The sequence below is a fragment of the Polypterus senegalus genome, chromosome 10, assembly GCF_016835505.1.
Source record: "Polypterus senegalus isolate Bchr_013 chromosome 10, ASM1683550v1, whole genome shotgun sequence".
Lineage (NCBI taxonomy): Eukaryota > Metazoa > Chordata > Cladistia > Polypteriformes > Polypteridae > Polypterus > Polypterus senegalus.
In genome coordinates, this window is record NC_053163.1 from 148,600,634 (window position 1) to 148,621,493 (window position 20,860).

A 20,860-nucleotide genomic window follows, 5' to 3' on the forward strand; every position below is an offset into this window, starting at 1 on the left:
CAAGAATTTCATTATGGGACCTCCAGTTGTGAAGCTGCATGAGTCTACCATTAGAAAGAAATGAACAAATGAAGTCTACTTGGGAGGCTTGCCAGAAGGACATAAGTCTCTCATAAGCCTTCTAGGAAGCAGCCCGTCCACAATTCAACGTGATGGTTACTCAAGATACCAATGGACCAGAGGAGCAAATAGAAAAAACAAACAGTAAGACCACCTGCACCCTACGATACAATTCACACATGTAGATGTCTCACCTGACCACATGGGATGGTTAGAACTTCATTGAATGGCACAACTGGGATGTGCTTGTGATAGTCCACCAAGTTCTGGAGTGATCTATGAACCTGTGACTCGCCCACCACTTGGTACTGGCTGTTATTGGGAACATCGATCATAAAATGTCGGATGCAGTCCCTGGTCCTGTAGAAAGAAAGAGGAACAGAAAGAGGCTTAAAGCCTTCACATAGAGTCAAACCGGCCTGGACAAAAGTGGACACCAAACACACTGACCAGACGCTTTATGGATGGTCACTTTGACTGCTTGTGTGACCGCTTCAGCATGAGAGTATCAAAGTATCATAGACTGGCTTCCATTTGTTTTTTTGTGAAGTCATATTACAGTATCTTTTAATAATAATTATGATATTTCAGGGGGGGACCCAGAATTGTTATAGGTTGGGGAGCATGCACTGGTACAGCACATTGCTGCACCCACCACCTTGGGTTCCCAGTTGGAAACCCACCAGGCAGACACGCGGTCCAGTCCCACAACCTGGAAATAACCATCTATCTGGTGTAACAGGTGTTACGTGGGCATCCCTTTGTCCTGGTCCAGCCACCCAGGTCCACAACAATAAAGATCCTGTGAGCTGGACCACCATCGGGGAATTGCACCACATTGCCGTAGTGCCGTAACTGACGCTCCCTCACAGTGCAGGTAATGTGCCTCATTCGGGACTACGTGAGCAACACAAAGTCAAGCCAGCGGTACACAAGGATACTCTGAAGAGACACAGCACTGAAGGAGTCCAGTCTTCATCTCAGGTCACTGGATAGCGTCCATGTCTTGAAACCACATAGCAAGACAGGCAGCACCAGGACTCTAACGACTTGGACCTTCGTCCTTTTGCACAGATATCCGGAGCGCCACACACCCCTTTCCATGCTCTCCCAATCCATCTACCAACTTCATAGGAGGAGTCACCAGAGACATGAATGTCACTGCTGAGGCAAATAAACATCTCGAGGTGTCGACACTCTCTCTGCAGACAGACATACTGCTGATGGCCAGGCCCAAGAGGTCATTAAAGGCCTGGATGTTGGTTTTTATCAGGACACTCGCACACCCAGACCCTCAGACTCCTCACTCAGTCTCTCAAGACCCCCAGTCAGAACCTCCATTGACTCTGTGAAGATCACAGCATCGTCAGCAAAGTCAGGATCAGTGTTGTTATAAAAAACTCTTTATTATAAAGCATACAGTAGTTCCCTTTAAGTGACCTTCAAAATCCTCTCCTTGAGATGCAGTCCACTTGTCTCCAGGGCTTTCACCATTCCTGTTAACGTTTCCTCTACTTGTTTTTTTTGTTTCTGTGTCTATAGCCTCCTGCACTTTTCCTAGATTTCTTCAATGGTAGCAAACCTTCTTCAAAGCGAACACAATATGGTGAAGTGCACGTTGGCAGAATAAACGCCACAAATATGCACTCAATCAACTCACGATGCCAGACTGTAATACCTATTGGCATATCTGAACTCTACACCCTACTCCAGTGCTACCAAATGATTCTGGTCATTTTTGGGGGCCCCCCCAAGTACATCATGTAAAATGTAAAGCAACCAGCTGTGCTACCACATCTAAGATCAGTTAAAATTATAAATAATCAACATAGACCTCAGCGTTATTGTTCTCAGTGCACCCTGCAATGCACATGTCTCTGTTATATGCCATTTGTTATGGGATCAGTAAAAGAACTTTGAGATGTGTCATCTGTTGAATGACAAATGCAAGGCTTATGCCTCTGTTATATGCCATTTGGTATAGGATTCGTAAAAATCAGTGTTAATTCCTGTGATGCACCATCTGTTGAAATGAGAGAGACATGGCAACCCAACGAACACAAAGGCGCCTATCCTTTTATTAAGGTCAATATTTTCAGAATATGTGGCTATACTGAGTTATCAGCTAATATAATAGTTTTTCAAGTTCACGCAAAATGTTCAAAGCTTACACCTTTAGACAAATGCTCTCCCCTTTTGACGCGTCTCTGTCGATTGCCTACGATGTTTGATTGGCTTCCTCACCTAATCTGTCCTCATGTTTTGATTATTGCCACATAATAAATGACTTTGTGGGGGAGGCTGCTGACTTGGCAAATGACTTGTCTTTTGTTTCTGTGCCATCACAGACACCATTTGCTTTTCCAACATGCAAATAAAGCGCCTGTACCTGATGCACGATTTGTGCTTCACCTCTGGATTTATTTTGTCTTGTGCAGTTTTTGCTTGTACTTTATCTGTTCTCATCCTCTTAGACCCGAGTGCCACATTTAATACCATCGATCACAATATTCTTAGAAATTGCCTTAGTCAATAGGTGGGCCTCTCTGGCAGTGTCTTAAATTGGCTTGAGTCATACCTGGCGGGTAGAACATTCTTTGTTAGTTGTGGTAATTATACTTCAAAGACACATGATATTCTATATGGTGTTCCACAAGGCTCTATCCTGGGTCCGCTGCTCTTTTCGATCTACATGCTTCCGTTATGTCAGATTATCTCGGGGCATATTGTGAGCTACCACAGTTATGCTGATGACACACAGCTGTACTTATTGATAGCACCTGATGACCCCGACTCTTTTGATTCACTGACACAATGTCTTACTTGTGTTTCTGAATGGATGAGTAGTAATTTTCTCAAGCTAAATAAAGAGAAAACAGAAATTGTATTGATTGGCAATAATGGATATAATGAGGTTATTAGAAATAAACTGGATACATTAGGATTAAAAGTCAAGACAGAGGTAAAGAATTTAAGGGTAGCTATTGACTCTGACCTGAATTTTAAATCACATATTAATCAGAATACTAAGGAAAGCATTTTTTCACTTAAGAAATATAGCAAAAGTTAGACCTCTTATAACTTTGCAAGATGCTGAGAAATGAGTTCCCGCTTTTGTTTTCAGTCGACTGGATTACTGTAACGCACTCCTCTCAGGACCACCCAAAAAATTACATCAAATCGACTGCAACGAGTGCAGAATGGAGCTGCTAAAATCTTAACTAGGAAAAGAAAATCCGAGCACATCACACCAGTCTTAGTATCACTACACTGGTTACCGGTGTCATTTAGAATTGACTTTAAAATCCTGCTTATGGTTTACAAGGCCTTCAATAATCTGCTCCATCATATATCTCAAAATGCCTGTTACCTTACACTCCAAATCGTAACCTTAGATCTTCAAATGAGTGTCTGCTTAGTAAACTTAAAAGAAGTGGTGAGGCGGCCTTCTGCTGTTACAAACCTAAAATCTGGAATAGCTGACAGATAGAAATTCACCAGGCTGTTATGGTGGAGCATTTTAAAAACACTGCTAGAAACACATTACTTTAACATGGCTTTCTCACAGCTTCATCTTAGTTTAATCCTGATGCTCTGTATATTCAACTAATTATTATTATCATTCATGGTGGCTCCTCAATCCGTACTCACCCCTACTTTCTCTACTGTTCTTTTCCCGTTTTCTGATCTGCGTCACCACCACCACCTGATCAAAGCACCGTGATGTCCCTACATTGGTGGATTGAAGGCCAGAAGTCCACATGATCGTCATCATCAAGTTCTTCCATGTAAACCCTGAATACCATGAGGACTGACTGAGGTCATTGATGTTAGGTAGAATGCATAGAGGGGGCTGGGTGGTCTTGTGGCCTCAGAACCCCTGCAGATTTTGTTTTCTTCTCCAGCCGGCTGGAGTTTTTTTTTGTTTTGTTTTTTTTACCTCCCTGGCCATCGGACCTTACTTTATTCTATCTTAATTAGTATTTTTTCTCTTTCTTCATCATGTATTGCACTTTGAGCTACGTCATTTGTATGAAAAAGTGCTATAGAAATAAATGGTGTTGTTGTCACCAGAATAATGGACTGAAATTTGCATACTTTAATTCAAAATGAAGCATTGCATTTAGGTGAATTACGGTGGATCGTGTTGTTCAAGGGTGTGTGACAGCAATATCACCCCTGTACCCCGACTCAATACCGACTTAAGGGGACGCGATCGAGACTTGCTCCGAAATCAAGAGTGCATTAATCAACCCGGTGTCCACACACTGCATAATCAACTCTCTGTTAAGGAGATAAGTCACCCAGGGGTCTGGAGGGGCTCTTAATCCAGCCTTGAGGTGAATAAAGAGAAGTCAGCAAAAACTGGTGTACTGTGCAGTGTGAAAAACAGTGTGGAGAACAAACCAAACAAAGTGGTACGATGGCATGGCTCCTCTCCGCTTAACCTCCAAACGAATTCAGAGCCATTTCTGTAGGACAATCACACTTCCAACCTCCACCAGCCTACAAGCAAACACACAGGAAAAATGAAAAAGACCCAGACCTGTAAGTCAAGGTGTAGCCGATGCGGCTTTCGCTGACGCGAATCAGAAAATGACCGGGGGGCTTCTCCTTCAGCAGCCTTTCCGATTCCCTGCAAGTAAGAAAAGAAGGAGCAGTGCATGGTGAGAGGCAACAATCAAAGATGGGCAAGGGGGTTGGAGGGGGGGCTGCCTTGACATCCTTTAAAAAGCAATTCACATTCAGTAAAGTGAATTAAAAGTGTATGTTTTCTTAATTAATTAAGACAATATCTATCACACTAGGTAGAATATTGTACTGAATATACCAGGGGTCTCCAACTCCAGTCCTGGAGAGCGTCTGTGGCTGCAGGTTTTCATTCTAACCCTTTTCTTAATTAGTGACCAGATTTTGCTGCTGATTAACTCTTTGCTTTAATTTTACTTGATGCAAAACTTAAGACTCAGGCCCCTTAATTATTTTTTTTTTTCCTTAATTAGCAACCAAACAATATTAAGACACAAAATGTACCAACACATAAACAACAACCTGCGTCCACCACTCAATAACTGACAATAAAGAACGGTGATGGCCTCAGTAATGTTGATCTGCTGAGGTCCACAAACCATTTTGACAGCCAGCACTCCTAGAAAAGAAAATCAACAGTTTTGGAAATGTCTGCCATGGCAGAATGAGCACCATGGAATTAAATAACGGGTTTAATTAGCAACGAGAAATGGCTTCAAATTAAGAAACTTAATGTAGTGAAGTTGGTTGGAGTTTGAAACCCCAACTTAGTTGCTCATCTGTTGGCTCAGTTCTCATCATATTTATGTTTAGGTGCCGTTTAAGGAAAAAAGAATCAATTCAGCGGTCAGAGTCTAAAGAAAAGTCAATTAAAATAAAGGCAAATAGTTAATTAGCAGCAAAATCTGGTCACTAATTAAGAAAAGGGTTAGAATGAAAACCTGCTGCCACAGACGGTCTCCAGGACTGGAGTTGGAAACCCCTGGTATATACGTACTGTAACCCTGACCATTTTTGAGAATGGTGTTTAATGCATTATGGGGCAGGAGGTGCTCCTTTGCTCATCTTCATTTAGTAAAAGCACAACATCCTTACCAGATGTGCTTCTCAATGCATCCCTGAGCTCATACGCTCCACACTTGGGCCACACGTCCTCCCACCATAAAGAAAGTCAAAGCAACAAATAGAACGTGGGGCGTTAAAAGAGTTGGGCAGCAAAGCAACTGCTCTGTTTGCCAATGGCCTAAAAATTTCAGTCTTACTTCCTGGTGATGACTCCGTGGAACCATTCTGGAATGACGCCATTCTGGATAACAGAGTCCACCTGGGATTGTGAGAACCACTTTATGGCTTCTTGGTGACTTACAGTTCTGGTGTTGGTGTTCATGCTGCCATTGAAACAAAATCGTCGGCATTAATAATAAATCTAACAAACAACGTATGAAAAATAGTCATTTTACACACAAGGAAATGAACATAACGCAGTGAAGCTCACCATGTACTGTTTTATACGGCAGGTCCACAAAGCCATTCTAGAAGCACATAATACTTTACAAAAACATTAAGCTTTTAAGGTAATTAAAATAAAAGGTTTGACTGTCAAATGGCAAGAGAGAACACAAGCCGTCAATTTCAAAATATACTTTACTACAATTGTGTACAATTAAAAGGCATCTTCAGAAAGATAAGCAGATATGAAAGGTACTGATAGATAGATAGATAGATAGATAGATAGATAGATAGATAGATAGATAATGAAAGGCACTATATAATTAATAGATAGATAGATAGATAGATAGATAGATAGATAGATAGATAGATAGATAGATAGATAGATAGATAGATAGATAGATAGATAGATAGATATGAAAGGCACCATATAATAGGTTGTCTGTCTGTTAGTCTCTCTGAAGAACTTGTTTGTCGAATATTTTCCTGGAAATTTGCTGTGCAGTCGCCTTAGGTGAACAATTTGTTTTTTCCAAGAGCCCCATGATGCTTTTGTGAGACCAGCCTGAGCTGTTCACTCACACCCACTGTATGAACGTTTCCAGTGTGACCCTGCCCGGGCAGAGAGGACCTTGCGATTTTCTCATTCGTTTCTGGTCTTACACTTCAATACCATCTGTGCCTGTATTTGTACCTTCTGCTAGATCAGGGGTGGACAAAGTCAGTCCTGGAGGGCCGCAGTGGCTGCAGGTTTTTGTTCCAACCCAGTTGCTTATTGCTCAAGTAACACTTCTGCTTCACTTTAGTTATCTCGCTCATTAAGATTTTGAACCCTTATTGCTTAGTTTAGTCTTTAACAGCTGTATTCTTGTTTTTTAATTGCTCCTAATTAGCAATAAGATGCCAATGACAAAAGAAACCAGCAGTTTTCCATTCAGCTTGTTTCCATTTACACTGGTGTGTATTTATCCTGGACTATTTGGTTTAATTAAATACTTGGAAGGAAAGTGAAGAGAAACAAGTGAAGCACTGAGAACAACTCGTCTGTTTTAGACTTCAAATCATTAGGATGATATCCTTAGAAAGGAAAAGAAAACCTAGGATATGAGAATGACCTGACATGGCAGAGTTAAAGCACTAACAAGCCATGAAATTAAATTATTGGCAATGATTGGTTTTTAATTAAGCAACTGGGTCGGGGAAAAAAACCCTGCAGCCACTGCGGCCCTCCAGGACTGACGTTGCTCACCCCTGTGCTAGACAACAGAAGGGCTAACTGTTTTTAGGAGAGATGAGAGGGGTCATCCACAATTTTGGTGGTCTTGCGAATATATTGTTTTTAGAAAATGTCCCTGATGGAAGGAAGAGAAGAGCCCATAGTTTTCTCATTCAGTGGTTTTTGATTCTGATCTTGGCAAAAGATTGGTTTGTTGTTTTTATTGACCCCTACTACTTATTGCTTATTCATTATTGTTCTTATCTAATCTTATTTGTTTTTCTCTTTATTATTATTATTATTTTTTCCTCTCTTTTTTCTTTTCTTGTAACTTTCCCTTTGACATCTTGTAAAGCACCTTCTTTGTGTGAAAATGAGCTGTAGAAATAAATGTTCTTGTGCTAGTACAGTCATTTTTGGCCCTGTTTTGACCTTCTGATCCTAAAACTAAACTCTTTTTCAGTGTCTCTAGCTGAGACAGGACACACTGAACTATCAGCACCTCGACCTTATAAGGGCTGTGGGCGGTCCTTCAACTGTGACATCAGGGTAGCCCCACCTCTGGGAGGTTCCACCCATAAAACACAAGAGACAGCGGAGAGCAGGTAATATATGGCTAGTAAGCAATAACTAAAAAGAATAGAATGGGCACAGAAATACATAAATACCTGAAAAATACAACTTAACCACAAAAACAGAAGGTTCAAAAATGGAAAATAAACATAAACCCGGGCACACAGCCAGGCAGAAACTCAAATCCCACAGCTCTGCTCAGGGCAATGGGTGACACCAAGTGAGACTACAGAGACAAAATGGCGTCTGGTGATTGTAACCCACAAGGATGCCAATTTGATTGCTGCCACCGAACTACTAGAGTCATTTAATCTGCTCATACTGCGCAAATGTGGAAACTCTCACGTACTTGGGATTTGTAAGAAGCTTTGCATGGAAGGACCAGCTGCAAGCAACTTGCAAATGTGATGCAAATGGCAACCTTATAGATTTGTATCAACTTGTAAAAAAAATAATAAGCACACGCACACCGCCCTGCATGCAGGTGTCCCTTTGTGACTGGAACAGGAAAACACAAATTCATAAAGGCAGGGTTAAGAAGGCAGCTGGAATTTGTTTAAATCTTTGTTTTGTTTTTTTTTTTTTACATTTTTGTACAATATTGTAATTTTATGACAATTAATATTATAACCCAGCCACAGGGGAAGCACAAACCAGTGTGTTTCTTTGTGCCGGTCCCAAGCCCGAATAAATGGGGAGTTTTACATCAGGAAGGGCATCCGGTGTAAAATTTTGCCAAATCCATATGCGGAAGATGATCCGCTGTGGTGACCCCTAGTGGCAGCAGCCAGAAGAAGAAGAAGATTAATTGTCATTTTATGTGATTAATATACTTTATCTTTATTTTGGTGATGTTATTATAACCCTATTATGTTTATTTATTTATTTCTCTTTATTATAAAAAAAAAATTTGGAAGGAGACGAGACGTGATTTTCTCGGAGAGACACTTACACAAACCCACGAGATGAGTCTTTGTGCCAAGAGATTTAACCAGGCCCGGGGCCGGAAATAAAAGACAAAGAGTAGATGACAAAGTAGAATGTCGTAAAGAATTCAAAAACGTTGGCGCGGTACACATGCAGAGCAGGCTAGAGACAATGGAAGTACGAAACTTCGAAAGTCTCAGAAAAAGGATAGGAAAGATCGTATTAGTGCAGACAAACAGAAATTATTACTCAATGAAATAACGGAACACAGAAAAGAGATTGAATATATTGTTCAGATTTAAACTTTAAGTCAGAGAATTCGTGTTGCCAGCAGGGAAAAAAAAGTTGTGTTTCTTCCCAATGAAGAGGTGCATCTGAGAGAATTAAAAGATTTGTTGTTTGGTGAAAGTGAAATCCCGCGAGAGAAAATTTCAAGCCCCGTGAGACAACATTTTATGCAAAGAGATTTGAAAAAGTCCTGCCCACATAACCACTCACACGGTTTAATCATTTCTCATTTGTGTGAATGCTATTGTCAGACACGGTTCGTGTAGAGAGAAAGAATCGATATTCACTCACGGGCAGTTATACGTTGCGTTGTCACGATGTGAATCCACACATGGAATCAAAATTCAATGCGATATTGATGAAAAGGTAAAAGAGAAAAGAGATCATATATATGGACATAGGTGATATGACAGAAGTATGTAGATATTGTTTGGCTTTAAAGTTTAAGTCGGAGACTTGTAGATCGTCTAATTCGTGTTGCCATCAGGGCAAAGCAGTGTTTCTTCCCAATGAAGAGGCCGATCTGCGAGAATTAAAAGTGTTGCTGTTTGGTGAAAGTGAAATCCACATACGCGAGCGACAGAGACACGAATAAGCTGACGTGAAGTGCAGGCGGGATTGGCGAGGGAAGCGAGCAGGGGGCAAAGCCCCCTAGTATTTTTAATGAATGCCACCATTTTGTGGGTCTGGTTGCTATGATACTGCATGGCTACCAGGAATGTGACGACTGTGACCCAAGACATCACGGTTGTTGTATTTTAACCAGGGTCCCTCCACCCAGCTCTTGTTCAAATTCACTTTTTAGGTCTGTTTTGTTTATTTGTGATCCTTTTAAATTTAAAATTATATTATATTACTATGTATTATATTATTTGTGTTGAGTATTTGCATGATTTGCTTTATTTTATGATTGTATCTATGTATGTAAACAGTCTGGGTTGTGTTCCATGTGTTTTGTGGTTGGTTCCTTAAGAGCTGGCGCCACCAGCCAATCACTGCCAAGGACAGCCCCCTGCCCTATAAATCTGGAGGGTCTCCCACCGTTCCTGGCGGTTCATTTTAAATGCTCTCTGGTGAGTTGCTTTGTTAGTTTTAAGATTTTGACCAACATGCTCTGTTTTATACCACATTTCTGGTTTACTTTATTACCACTGTTTTCACTTTGTGAAACTCCATTTTTCTATTGTGCTCTACAGAGCTTCTCTGTGTGACAGAGTATTTTTTTGGGGAATAAAACTTTATATATTTTTTTTGTTGTTTAATTGTGTTTTTGCATGATCTTTTGGGGGTCAGAGAGTAGAGTCAGCCATTGTACAGCACCCTTGGAGCATTTTTCAGGTTAACAGCCTAGCACAATGGCCCAATGGAGTAGGAACTCTTCTGGCAGTTACAGGATTTCAACCTGCAACCTGCCAGATACCAACCACGGAACTAAGGAGGAAGCACGGCATGCAGTCTGCTATAGGAATTAAAACTTGCTGCCGTGTTTTTGAAACCATTTGGTGACAAAGCGTGATGGTGTGGAAGTGTCATACAGTTTGGATAAATGGTAACCATGAAAGGATGAAGCTGGTCAGCAGTGATGTTCAGATGTTCTTTAACCAAACTATACCTGGAACTTTCAGGAAACACAGTGACCTGGCATATCTACTATATCAGTGTTTCACAACCGTTTTGGTGTTGTGAACCACTTTTTCCCCATAAATGTCTTTGCACTCCACTTTGCAACCCACTGTTTTCACTTTACATGCTTCCATTGGGAACTATCATTAGAAAACATAAGTTAAATTATCACTCGTACACAGATTAGAACATTAGAACAATCTGGACAAGAATTGGCCATTCAGCCCAACAAAGCTTGGCAGTCTTATCCACTTAATTCTTCTAAAATAACATTGAGTTGAGTTTTGAATGTCCCCAGAGTCCCACTATCTAACACCCTACTTGGTCACTTATTGCAAGTGTCTGTGGTTTTCTGTGTAAAAAAAAAATTCCTAATGTTTGTGTGAAATTTACCCTTCATGAGTTTCTAACGGTGTCCGCCTGTTCCTGATGAGCTCATTTTAAAGTCATTGTCTTGGTCCACTGCACTAACATCCTTCATAATTTTAAACACTTCACTCAGGTCTCCTCTTATAAACTCTAAAGGCTCAGCTCTTTTCATCTTTCCTCCTAACTCATCCCCTGTTGCCCTGGACTCAGCCCTGTTGCTCTTCTCTGGACCTTTTCTTGTGCTGTTATGTCCTTTTTGTAGCCTGGAGACCCAAACTGCACACAGGACTCCAGATGAGGCCTCAAAGTTTGAGCAGAACCTCCTGTGACTTGTACTCCACTCATCAAGGCGCTATATAATTGAACACGCTGTTAACCTTCTTAATGGCTTCTGAACACCATCTGGCCGTTGATAGTGCCGAGTCCACTACAACTCATAAATCTTCTCATAAGGTGAACTTTTGATTTTCAGACCTCCCATTGTGTATTCCAGCCTACAAGTGACACTTAATCATAACTTTCTTTTAGACCAAATGAAGTTTAGACCAAATGAAGTTTCTCCAATATGGTCCTTCAATAATTGTTCTAGTAGGTGAAAAAAGTGGATGGATTAGAACTACTTGTCTCCAAATACAGAAATCAGAAATATTAATTATTGTTATGCATTTTATTTATAGGACACTTTAAATTTGCAGTAAATCTCAAAGTGCTACTTAAAAAGTTTAAACAAAGGCAAAACAAGATAAAAACAGAGATAACACAACAATAATTAGTAGCATTCTTGTCAATAAGCTTTCCTAAATAGACAAGTCTTTAGCTGTTTTTTTAAAACAGCCCACAATCTGCTGTGTTCTCAGGCTCTCTGGTAGGTCATTCCAGAGCCGTGGAGCAGCCACTGCAAAGACTCGGTCACCCATTGTACGAAGTTTGGTCACAGAGGAGCGAAGTCGGTAGGTATTTGCAAAATGGAGGTTTCTTGAAGTGGATTGTAATATAAGGCGTTCCTTAAGATATTGTGGAGCATTTCCATGGATACACTGGTGAGTAAGCAGACAAAGTTTGCATTCAATACGGAGGTGAAGAGGGAGACAATGAAGTGACCGAAGGATTGGTGAAATGTGCTATTGGAGGGAATGATGCCAACTACGACATCATTGTGTCATTCTTTAACTCAGTTGGAATCAGGATTAGTTTTATTGAATCAGCACACAATTTAGGTATTCCCTTTGACAGCAACATGTCATTTAATATACACTTAACAAAAACTATCCAACTTTTCCATCTTAAAAATGTGGGAAGATTAAGACATTTTTAAATTTGCAAGATACTGAGAAATTAATCCTGGATTTATTTCTAGTAGGATTGACTACTGCAATGTGGTGTTCACTGGCTCTTCAAATTGTTCTCTATTCAGATTTCACTTAATTCAAAATGTTCCCGCAAGAGTTGTTACAAGAACTAGAAAGTAGAAACACAGCACTCCACTTCTCGCATCCTTACACTGGCTCCCGGTTAAGTTTAGGGCTGCTATGAAATCCTCCTTTTAACAGATAAATTCTTAAATGGCCAAAACCCTGCTGATTTATCTGAACTCAACCCTGAGCATGCTTTGAGAATTGTTGGTCTACTTAAGATTCGAAGGATTAAAAGGATTAAAAAAACTAAAAGTGGAAAACACATCTTCTGTCCCTTCTGAAAATTATTGACCTATTGAGTCAATTTGTACCTGCCTGCTTTTTCAGCTACATTACAGAACATTTTGATTGCACAATCTCAGTCTGGAATATCCATATCATCTCGGGGCACACAAGTTAAGCGCCATTATCAAAATTATCCTAAAATAAAACACACAAATGAACTTTTATGAGTCATATTTAGGAAACTGTAAAACCACAAATTTTAAAAGCATTACATTACCCTACACTTCAAAGTATTTGGATGATATATTTAGAATGAAAAAAAAAATCTAGGATACGAGAATGACTTGACATAGCAGAGTTAAAGCACTAACAAGCCATGAAATGTAATTATTGGCAAGGATTGGTTTCTAATTAAGCAACTCGGTTGGAACAAAAACCTGCGGCCACTGCGGCCCTCCAGGACTGACTTTGCCCACCCCTGACTTAGGTCAACCAAATTTTGCATATAAGTATTAGGTACAAAACATAGATTTCTATCAATTTTTGAGCTGTTTCTGCTAACCGAAATATTTCCCCAAAAATATTAAAAGTTTGATCGTTTCACATCATATTATGGTAAAGCACGACATTCTAAGGATTTTTTGTCGCTTTGCATTTTTTCAAGAAACAACCGGTTTTCAAGATAATCACAATTTTCCGTTCAGCATTCAAATGTTAATATGTACATATTTGAAATATTTTTGCTTTACATTAACAAACTTTTGTGTACAAATATTACATTGCACACATTACTAAAGTCTCTTGCAAGTTTTGACCCACTTCTGCTTACTGAAAGTGGTACTGTATATACTCGCGTTTAAGTTCTCCCGTGGATAAGTCGGGACTGATTTTACCGTATAATTTTCAGTATTTTATAATGTCAGTCATATAAGTTGAATGCGGAAAACTCACACTATCGGTCCAAGAGATTATGATATGCTAACGTCCACCGGAGAGAGTAACCACGGGGCACACTGCCTTTTTTTTCTATGTATTGTGCCTACGTGACCACACGGTAATACTCAAACTATTCCGATGCGATTCTCACACCCTCATACACATTTATCGTAAGAGCATCCCTTATCTACGATGGAGCGTTTGATTAGAAGAAAATATGAAGCTGGTTTTAAATTAAATGTCGTTGAAATAGCGAAAGAAATTGGTAACTGAGCTGCTGCAACAAAATTCAATGTGTGTGAGAAACTGATGAGAGATTGGAGGAGGTGAGAAGATGTAAAAAAAAATAATAATGTAACTGTCGTGATTTTGAATGGGCGTATACGAGGTGTGGTAGAAAAGTAATGAGACTGGCAACACTGTAAGCGATCTGGCAACGCTGCGCTGTTGTCCTTGATAGAGCACGTGTATCAGTACCCTCCCATAGCTCAGTGCGAGTTTCAACTCCTTCCGTTAACTACGCGATTTTTGTGACTGCTATTAGCGAAGTTCTGTTTTTGGTTGTGCGTCACGCAAAATGGAACAGCGGAATTTGGAGCAACGTTGTGCCATTAAATTTTGTGTTAAGCTTGGAGAATTTTTATAAAGACGTCCTTGAAAGGCTCAGAAAAAGGGTCATTCGCGTGAGACCAGACATTGCAGACAAATGGATGCTCCATCATGACAACGCCCCATGTCACACTGCCCTCTCCATAACAGAATTTTTGACTTCAAAACGCATTCCTGTGGTTCCCCAGCCCCCTTATTCACCTGACCTCAGTCCGTGTGACCTAAACTGAAAAATGTGCTCAAAGGACGTCATTCCGGGACTTTAGAAAACATCCAAAAGAGTGTAACGGACATGCTGAAGACCATACCGGTTGAAGACTTCCAGCGCTGCTACCAACAGTGGGAACGACGTCTCCATCGGTGTGTAGCTGCCCAAGGGAACTACTTTGAAGGGGATAACATTGATGTTTGAAAAAAATAAAAACTTTGGTAAATAAAAAATCAGTCTCATTACTTTTCTGCCACACCTCGTAAGTCGGGGTCTGATTTTATGATCAATTTTTCGGGTTTCAAGACCCGACTTACACGCAAGTATATACGGTAATTTACTTGAATTGTTCACCAAAATCAAATTATCCTGGCAAATTTTTTATGCATGCAGCTACAGAGTCTGATTTATTCAATTTTACTTTTATAATAATTGTTCAATGTATTATTAATTTGATTTGTTGTTAATGGTTCTTTAATGTGCTTGTTATGAGTGCCGTATCGAGTTAGTTTTGGGATAGCTGATCAAGTGCTGGAGAGCGATTGTGTTTTTATTTGTGTAGTTATATTTTACCGTCTATTTTTTTTTTTGTCTAATATATTCAGTCTGATTACTGTGTAATCCATTTGTTTCCATGTCTCTGTGGGTGAGTGGTGAGAGTTGAGCAATTGCTGGGTGCATTCCTGGGGTCCCCCCCAGAAAAAATAAATATATGCCCGTCCTTGCAGAGGTGTGAATCTTAGCGGCACTGCGCCCGCTACACAGTGACACACTTTGGCTACAACGACTGACTCTCCCAAAGGCTCTTTAGGCATCTCTGCTTCTTCAAATTCAATCCTGTCTCTGAATTCGTCCAACAGGGAAAAAAAACAGAATGAAAAATGAGAGGCTCAGTTTCTGTCACCACAGCCCTTAAGTTCAATCAGCAAATCTTCTCCCACAGGCCTACTGTGTGTTTCTCACAGGCTCCACCAGGTTTCCCTCTGGGATTTTGCTGCATTTATTTCACTTCCACAAGCCTTCCATGGCCCGCTGCAGAGAAGCATCCCCACAGTCTGATGCTGCCACTGCCATGCTTCACGCTGAAGCTTTTGATAATGTGCAATGTTCAAACATGGCATTTGTTCTGGTGGCCAAAAAGCTCAAAAATAATTGAATCTTCTTCAGGTTGACTTCACCGTCTCCCCACCTGCCTTCTTCTGAGATGTCCTGTGTGTATTTTCTCCCATGAAGCTTCAACTGGTCAAATACCTGGACACAGCTGTTATCTGCACAATCTCTCCAATCTCAAGCACTGTAATTTATTATTCCCTCAGAGTTCCAACTGGTCTCTTGATGACACCCTTCACTTGTCATCTTAAGTTTTTGTGGATATCCTGCTTGAGCCGATAGATTCTCTGCTGTGCCATACTCTTTACATGTCTTCATGACTGAACTGACTAGATGTTGATTGACTTGGATAATTTCTTGTCTCCATCCCCGGACCTGTGCTTTTCATGGAGTTTCTTGAAGTGTTCCTTTGTATTCATCATGCAGGTTAGACCACCAAACTGACTCTCTATAAGTTGGCCCTTCCACATTAAGGTGCATTAATAATACAATTAAGTGAAACCCCAGACAGGTGACCGCCATTATACTGATTCTGGGACTTCTGAAAGCAATGGGCTACACCAGTGGGGATTTAGGGGGTGTCAAATTAAAGGGGGTCAATATTTATGACTCAGTTGATCAAGCTGCCCTGTGAGACATCCTGAGACTTTACAGGATCCCCTCGCGGTTGTTGGATATCATGGTCGGCCTGTACACTGGTACTGTGAATGCTGTGCAGAGTGGAGGCCGACCCTCTGTGTTTTTCCCGGTTGATTCTGGGGTCCCTCAGTGGTCTGTTCTGCTCCTACTCTCTTCAATGCTTGTATGGACTGGGTGTTAGGCAGGGTCATGGGGTCCAGCGGCTGTGGGGCATCTGTTGGTAAAGAAAGATTCACGGATCTTGACTTTGCTGACGATGCTGTGATCTTCAGGGAGTCAATGGAGGCTCAGATCGGGGGTCTCAAGAGACTGAGTGAGGAGTCCGAGTGTCTGGGCTTGCGAGTGCCCTGATAAAATCCAAGAGCCAGGCCTTTAATGACCTCCTGGGCACGGCCAACAGCAGTGTGTCTGTCTGCGGAGAGAGTGTCGACCTGGTTGTGAGGTTTACTTACCTTGGCAGTGACATTCATGCCTCTGGTGACTCTTCCTGTGAAGTCAGTAGACGGATTGGGAGAACATGGGGGGGTCATGAGGTCGCTGGAAAGGGGTGTGTGGCGCTCCTGATATCTGCAAAAGGACGAAGGTCCAAGTCTTTAGAGTCCTGGTGCTTCCTGTATTGCTATATGGTTGCGAGACATGGACGCTATCCAGTGACCTGAGATGAAGACTGGACTCCTTCACGTTTCTCTTCAGAGAATCCTCAGGTACGGCTGGTTTGACTTTTTGTTGCTCATGGACTCCTGAATGAGACACATGACCTGCACTGTGAGGGAGTGTCAGTTACAGCACTACGGCCATGTGGCCCAATTCCCCAAGGGTGACCCAGCTCATAAGATCCTCATTGTTGAGGACCTGAGTGGCTGGACCAGGCCAAGGGGTTGCCCACACAACACCTGGCTGCAGCAGATACAGGGTCCATTCCGGAGGGTGGGACTGGACCGTGTGTCTGCCTGGGGGATTGCCAACTGGGATCCCGAACTGTTTCGTCGTGTGCGTGGTGGGTGCGACAACACGCTGTACCAGTGCAGTCTCCCCAACCTGACCTGACCTGATACTTATGACATCAATTACATTGCATTTTATATTTGTAATTAATTTAGACCACATTGCAGAGATCTGTTTTCCCTCTGATATTAGGGAGGCTTTTCTGCTCATCAGTGTCAAAAGGTCAAATTAAATCCACTGTCATCCAGTGACGTATAACAAGAAAATATGAAAACTTCCAAGATGGGTGAACACTTTCTATAGGCATTAAATATCTAGTAAGATTTCTATGTGTGTACGCCAATTCTTTCCTGGCTTAGTTCTTGCATCTCTAAGTCAGTGTTTTATATTTAACTTATGCCTCCTGCAAATTAAACCCCGAGGATAACAAAATCTACATAAGCTGATCTTAGAAAAATGCAAAAAAAAAAAAAAAAAACTAGTTTGTGGCTTTATATCACACGGGAAATTTTGCCGCAAGCAGTTCACCTCTCTGTTTGATGTCCCGGGCCCTTTTACTTTTGATCAAGGAGGAAGCTTATGGAGTTAGCAGTGCAGTCATTTGCCTGTCAAATAGACAGACTGACAGTAGACCCGCCCAAGAACAAACACTGGGGCTTTTGTATGGGGACATCGCGGAAGTGAAGGGCTTCAGATCGCACAGTCAGAAATGAACAACACAGACGTTAATTAAGAAAATGTCGTTGGTCTCGCAGTAATGAGTTGGTCTTCGTTTTGATTAGTAAGGAGAAATGTATTGTTTGCTGTGCGGACTAGAAGGATGGAAACTGAAACCCAGTGGAGGTGTTGACTGAAATAAATAAGTTTTATTTGAACCCAGAACTGTACTGTGAAGTTGTGTCTATGGTTTGGGTGCTGCAACGCCCCCTGGTGGTCACTATATATATATATATATATATATATATATATATATATATATATATATATATAGTGTGCCCAGCACAATACAATGCTAACTTAACAGGCTCAGGGGTCTCCACCACTCCTCACACCCTTAAAAACGCTGCTTCTTTAATGGCACATTCAGTTCTTTACTGGGTTGTGTGGTTCCTTGTTGTTCCATTGCATGACAAAGCACCATTTCATTCTGGGATGGCTTCTTTGCATACGAAATTGGTTCTTTGTGCTTTCAGAAACTTCCTGATATGCAGAAGAAACCTGAACTCTTTCATGTATGGTAGACGAGCTAGCATGGACACTAGCAGATTAAGAAAACCTCAACTTAGCTAAGTGAGACCCCTTCTAAAATCAGGAGCCATTGTTATTTCACAAATCTGTTAGCACATATTTAGGATTATATGGGCAACATGTTATGGATCTAAATGTGAATGGATGGTTTCTTTACCCAGTGGCACCACTCTGAAGAACCACTCTGGCACCTTTACTTTTAAGAGTGGGGGTCCAAAGGCAGATGTCCTAACAGCCTGTCAGAGCTCATGTGCGTTGTGTGTGTTTCAGTATGAATCACAAGGTGTTAGAGGGGTGTATACCAACAACCGGGCGGCACGGTGGCGCAGTGGGTAGCACTGCTGCCTCGCCGTAAGGAGATCCAGATTCACTTCCCATGTCCTCCCCGCGTGGAGTTTGCATGTTCTCCCCGTGTTTGCGTGGGTTTGCTCCGGTTTCCTCCCACAGTCCAAAGACATGTAAGTTAGGTGCATTGGTGATTCTAAATTGTCCCTAGTGTGTGCATGGTGTGTTGGTGTGTGTGCCCTGTGGTGGGCTGGCACCCTGCCTTGTGCCCTGTGTTAGCTGGGATTGGCTCCAGCAGACCCCTGTGACCCTGTGTTTGGATATAGCGGGTTGGACAATGACTAACCGACACTAACAACCTTGAACCCACCACCCATACTCCTTCACGCCCACATTATAAACCCCTTACGCTGCCATTGACATTGGTTGGGGTTTTTTTTTTCCCCCTTGTTGTTTTTTCTCTCAGGTCGTAATTTGAAATCCTAAATTGGTCCCTTATGGCTAAACACTCAGGGCTGATCTTGAGTTGAGTTTGTGTGCAATGCTGCTGGGAATGCCACGCGCTCCCCATGTCCCAGAAGTGAATGAGCCGGTGACAAAATGGATGAGTTACACAAACTCAGTAAAACCTGTAAGCTTATTTACAATACAAAAAAAAAAAAAAGTATGATACAGCTTTACAAACCAAACGAAGCGAAACGAATCCAAAGTTAAACGGGAAAGCACTTTATGTAAGTCCCGGCATAGACATGTCCAAAAGCAAGCCATGCTGTTTAAGCGGAGAACTCAAATGTCACAACATACTCGCCGCCATCTCCTTAATGCTTCATCATCATCATCATCATCCTCTTGGTGAGTTAGTAATCTCTTAATCGCTATTTCATAAGGCGCCTTGTAGAATAACAAACCTCACCACAGAACACTCAATGCAGAGCCGCCCAGAATCCCGAGAGGAAGGCAACTTTCGACTCACCTTCAAAGTCCTGAAATCGGACACTTCAGAAGACCTGTTCGCCCTGCTCCTCACGCGGACGCCTGCGCCACATCAAGCCGGTCGTCTTCTGGCTCTTTCTGTAATCCCCTGAACATTTTGACGCACGCAGGCTCTTTTCTCCCTGTTTTGGGAGGCTCCCTCAGGTGTCTGACATCAGAACGGCTCCGCCCACCTGAGTAATCTGCTGCTCATAATGACAAGAACCTGCAGTGGCACACAGGAGAGGCCCTCCCAGTGGGTGCACCTGTGGTGAATCAAGCGCAGAACGCACATGACAGCAGGTATCGGGGCAGACATGACGGCACTGATTCGTAGAAGGTCAAACCGGCCGAGCAGCACTCCTCTAGCACACTATTGGCCGAGAGAGACACACCCGGTCAACCCGTTAGGCGACATAAGCGGTCGGCAAGAGGGCCCTTTGCGTAACTCAGGCGCGCTACGGGCAGCGAGTGGCGCCGTTTTGTTTAGTGAAGGGGAGCTACAGACACCGAGGGGGGACCCCCACTCCCTTCCCGGTCCTCCAAGTCTAATAATACTGACCGCTTACTGTGGTCACTGGGGGTCGGGGCGCTCTTGACTTTCATTAATTAAAGGGGCACGCGTCCCAATTCCCCACACCTCCATATAGGGCGGCCAACCGTCCTCATTTTCCCGGACATGTTCTCATTTTTAACACGCCATGGACTGTCCCGGAAGAATTTATAACATTCTGAAAATGTCAGGAATTTTGGCTCCTAAAATTTGGAAATTCCCATATCTTTATCATTGATCAAATTTGAAAGCCGGACACAGATCAGCATTTGCGGAAGTAGTGCGCGCACTTTTTTTCCCGGAATCTCCACTTTCATTCTGTCAGTAAACAACGCAAATATTGACAAAAATAGTTTAAGTCTGTCCAATTTGTCTTTTTCAGCTTTATCTTCTTGGCGAGTAGACGGGTCATTATAAATGTTGTTCCTTTCCTTAATTGTTTGTAATCCTAATTCACACTAACTGAAGTTATTCAAAAACGAAATGACAATTTCATGTTTTCTATGTGAGGCACTAATATGATAGATAGATAGATAGATAGATAGATGGGAAAGGCACTATACGATAGATAGATAGATAGATACGAAAGGCACTATACGATAGATAGATAGATGTGAAAGGCACTATATGATAGATAGATAGATAGATAGATGTGAAAGGCACTATATGATAGATAGATA

At 41.8% G+C, this 20,860-nt stretch overlaps 1 protein-coding gene across 1 annotated transcript in view; it reads right to left on the reverse strand.

The window, feature by feature from the left end:
• The window catches only part of hsh2d (hematopoietic SH2 domain containing), a 42,560-nt gene extending 22,692 nt beyond the window's left edge, over window positions 1–19,868 (reverse strand). Inside the window, exons 1-4 of the mRNA XM_039767041.1 lie at window positions 19,629–19,868; window positions 5,853–5,978; window positions 4,607–4,696; window positions 255–420 (exon numbers count right to left, since the gene is read on the reverse strand). Of these exons, the coding sequence (XP_039622975.1) occupies window positions 255–420; window positions 4,607–4,696; window positions 5,853–5,977 (381 nt within the window). The 5' untranslated portion in view covers window position 5,978; window positions 19,629–19,868. The remainder of the gene's footprint in view (window positions 1–254; window positions 421–4,606; window positions 4,697–5,852; window positions 5,979–19,628) is intronic.
• Between the last annotated feature and the right edge of the window lie 992 nt (window positions 19,869–20,860).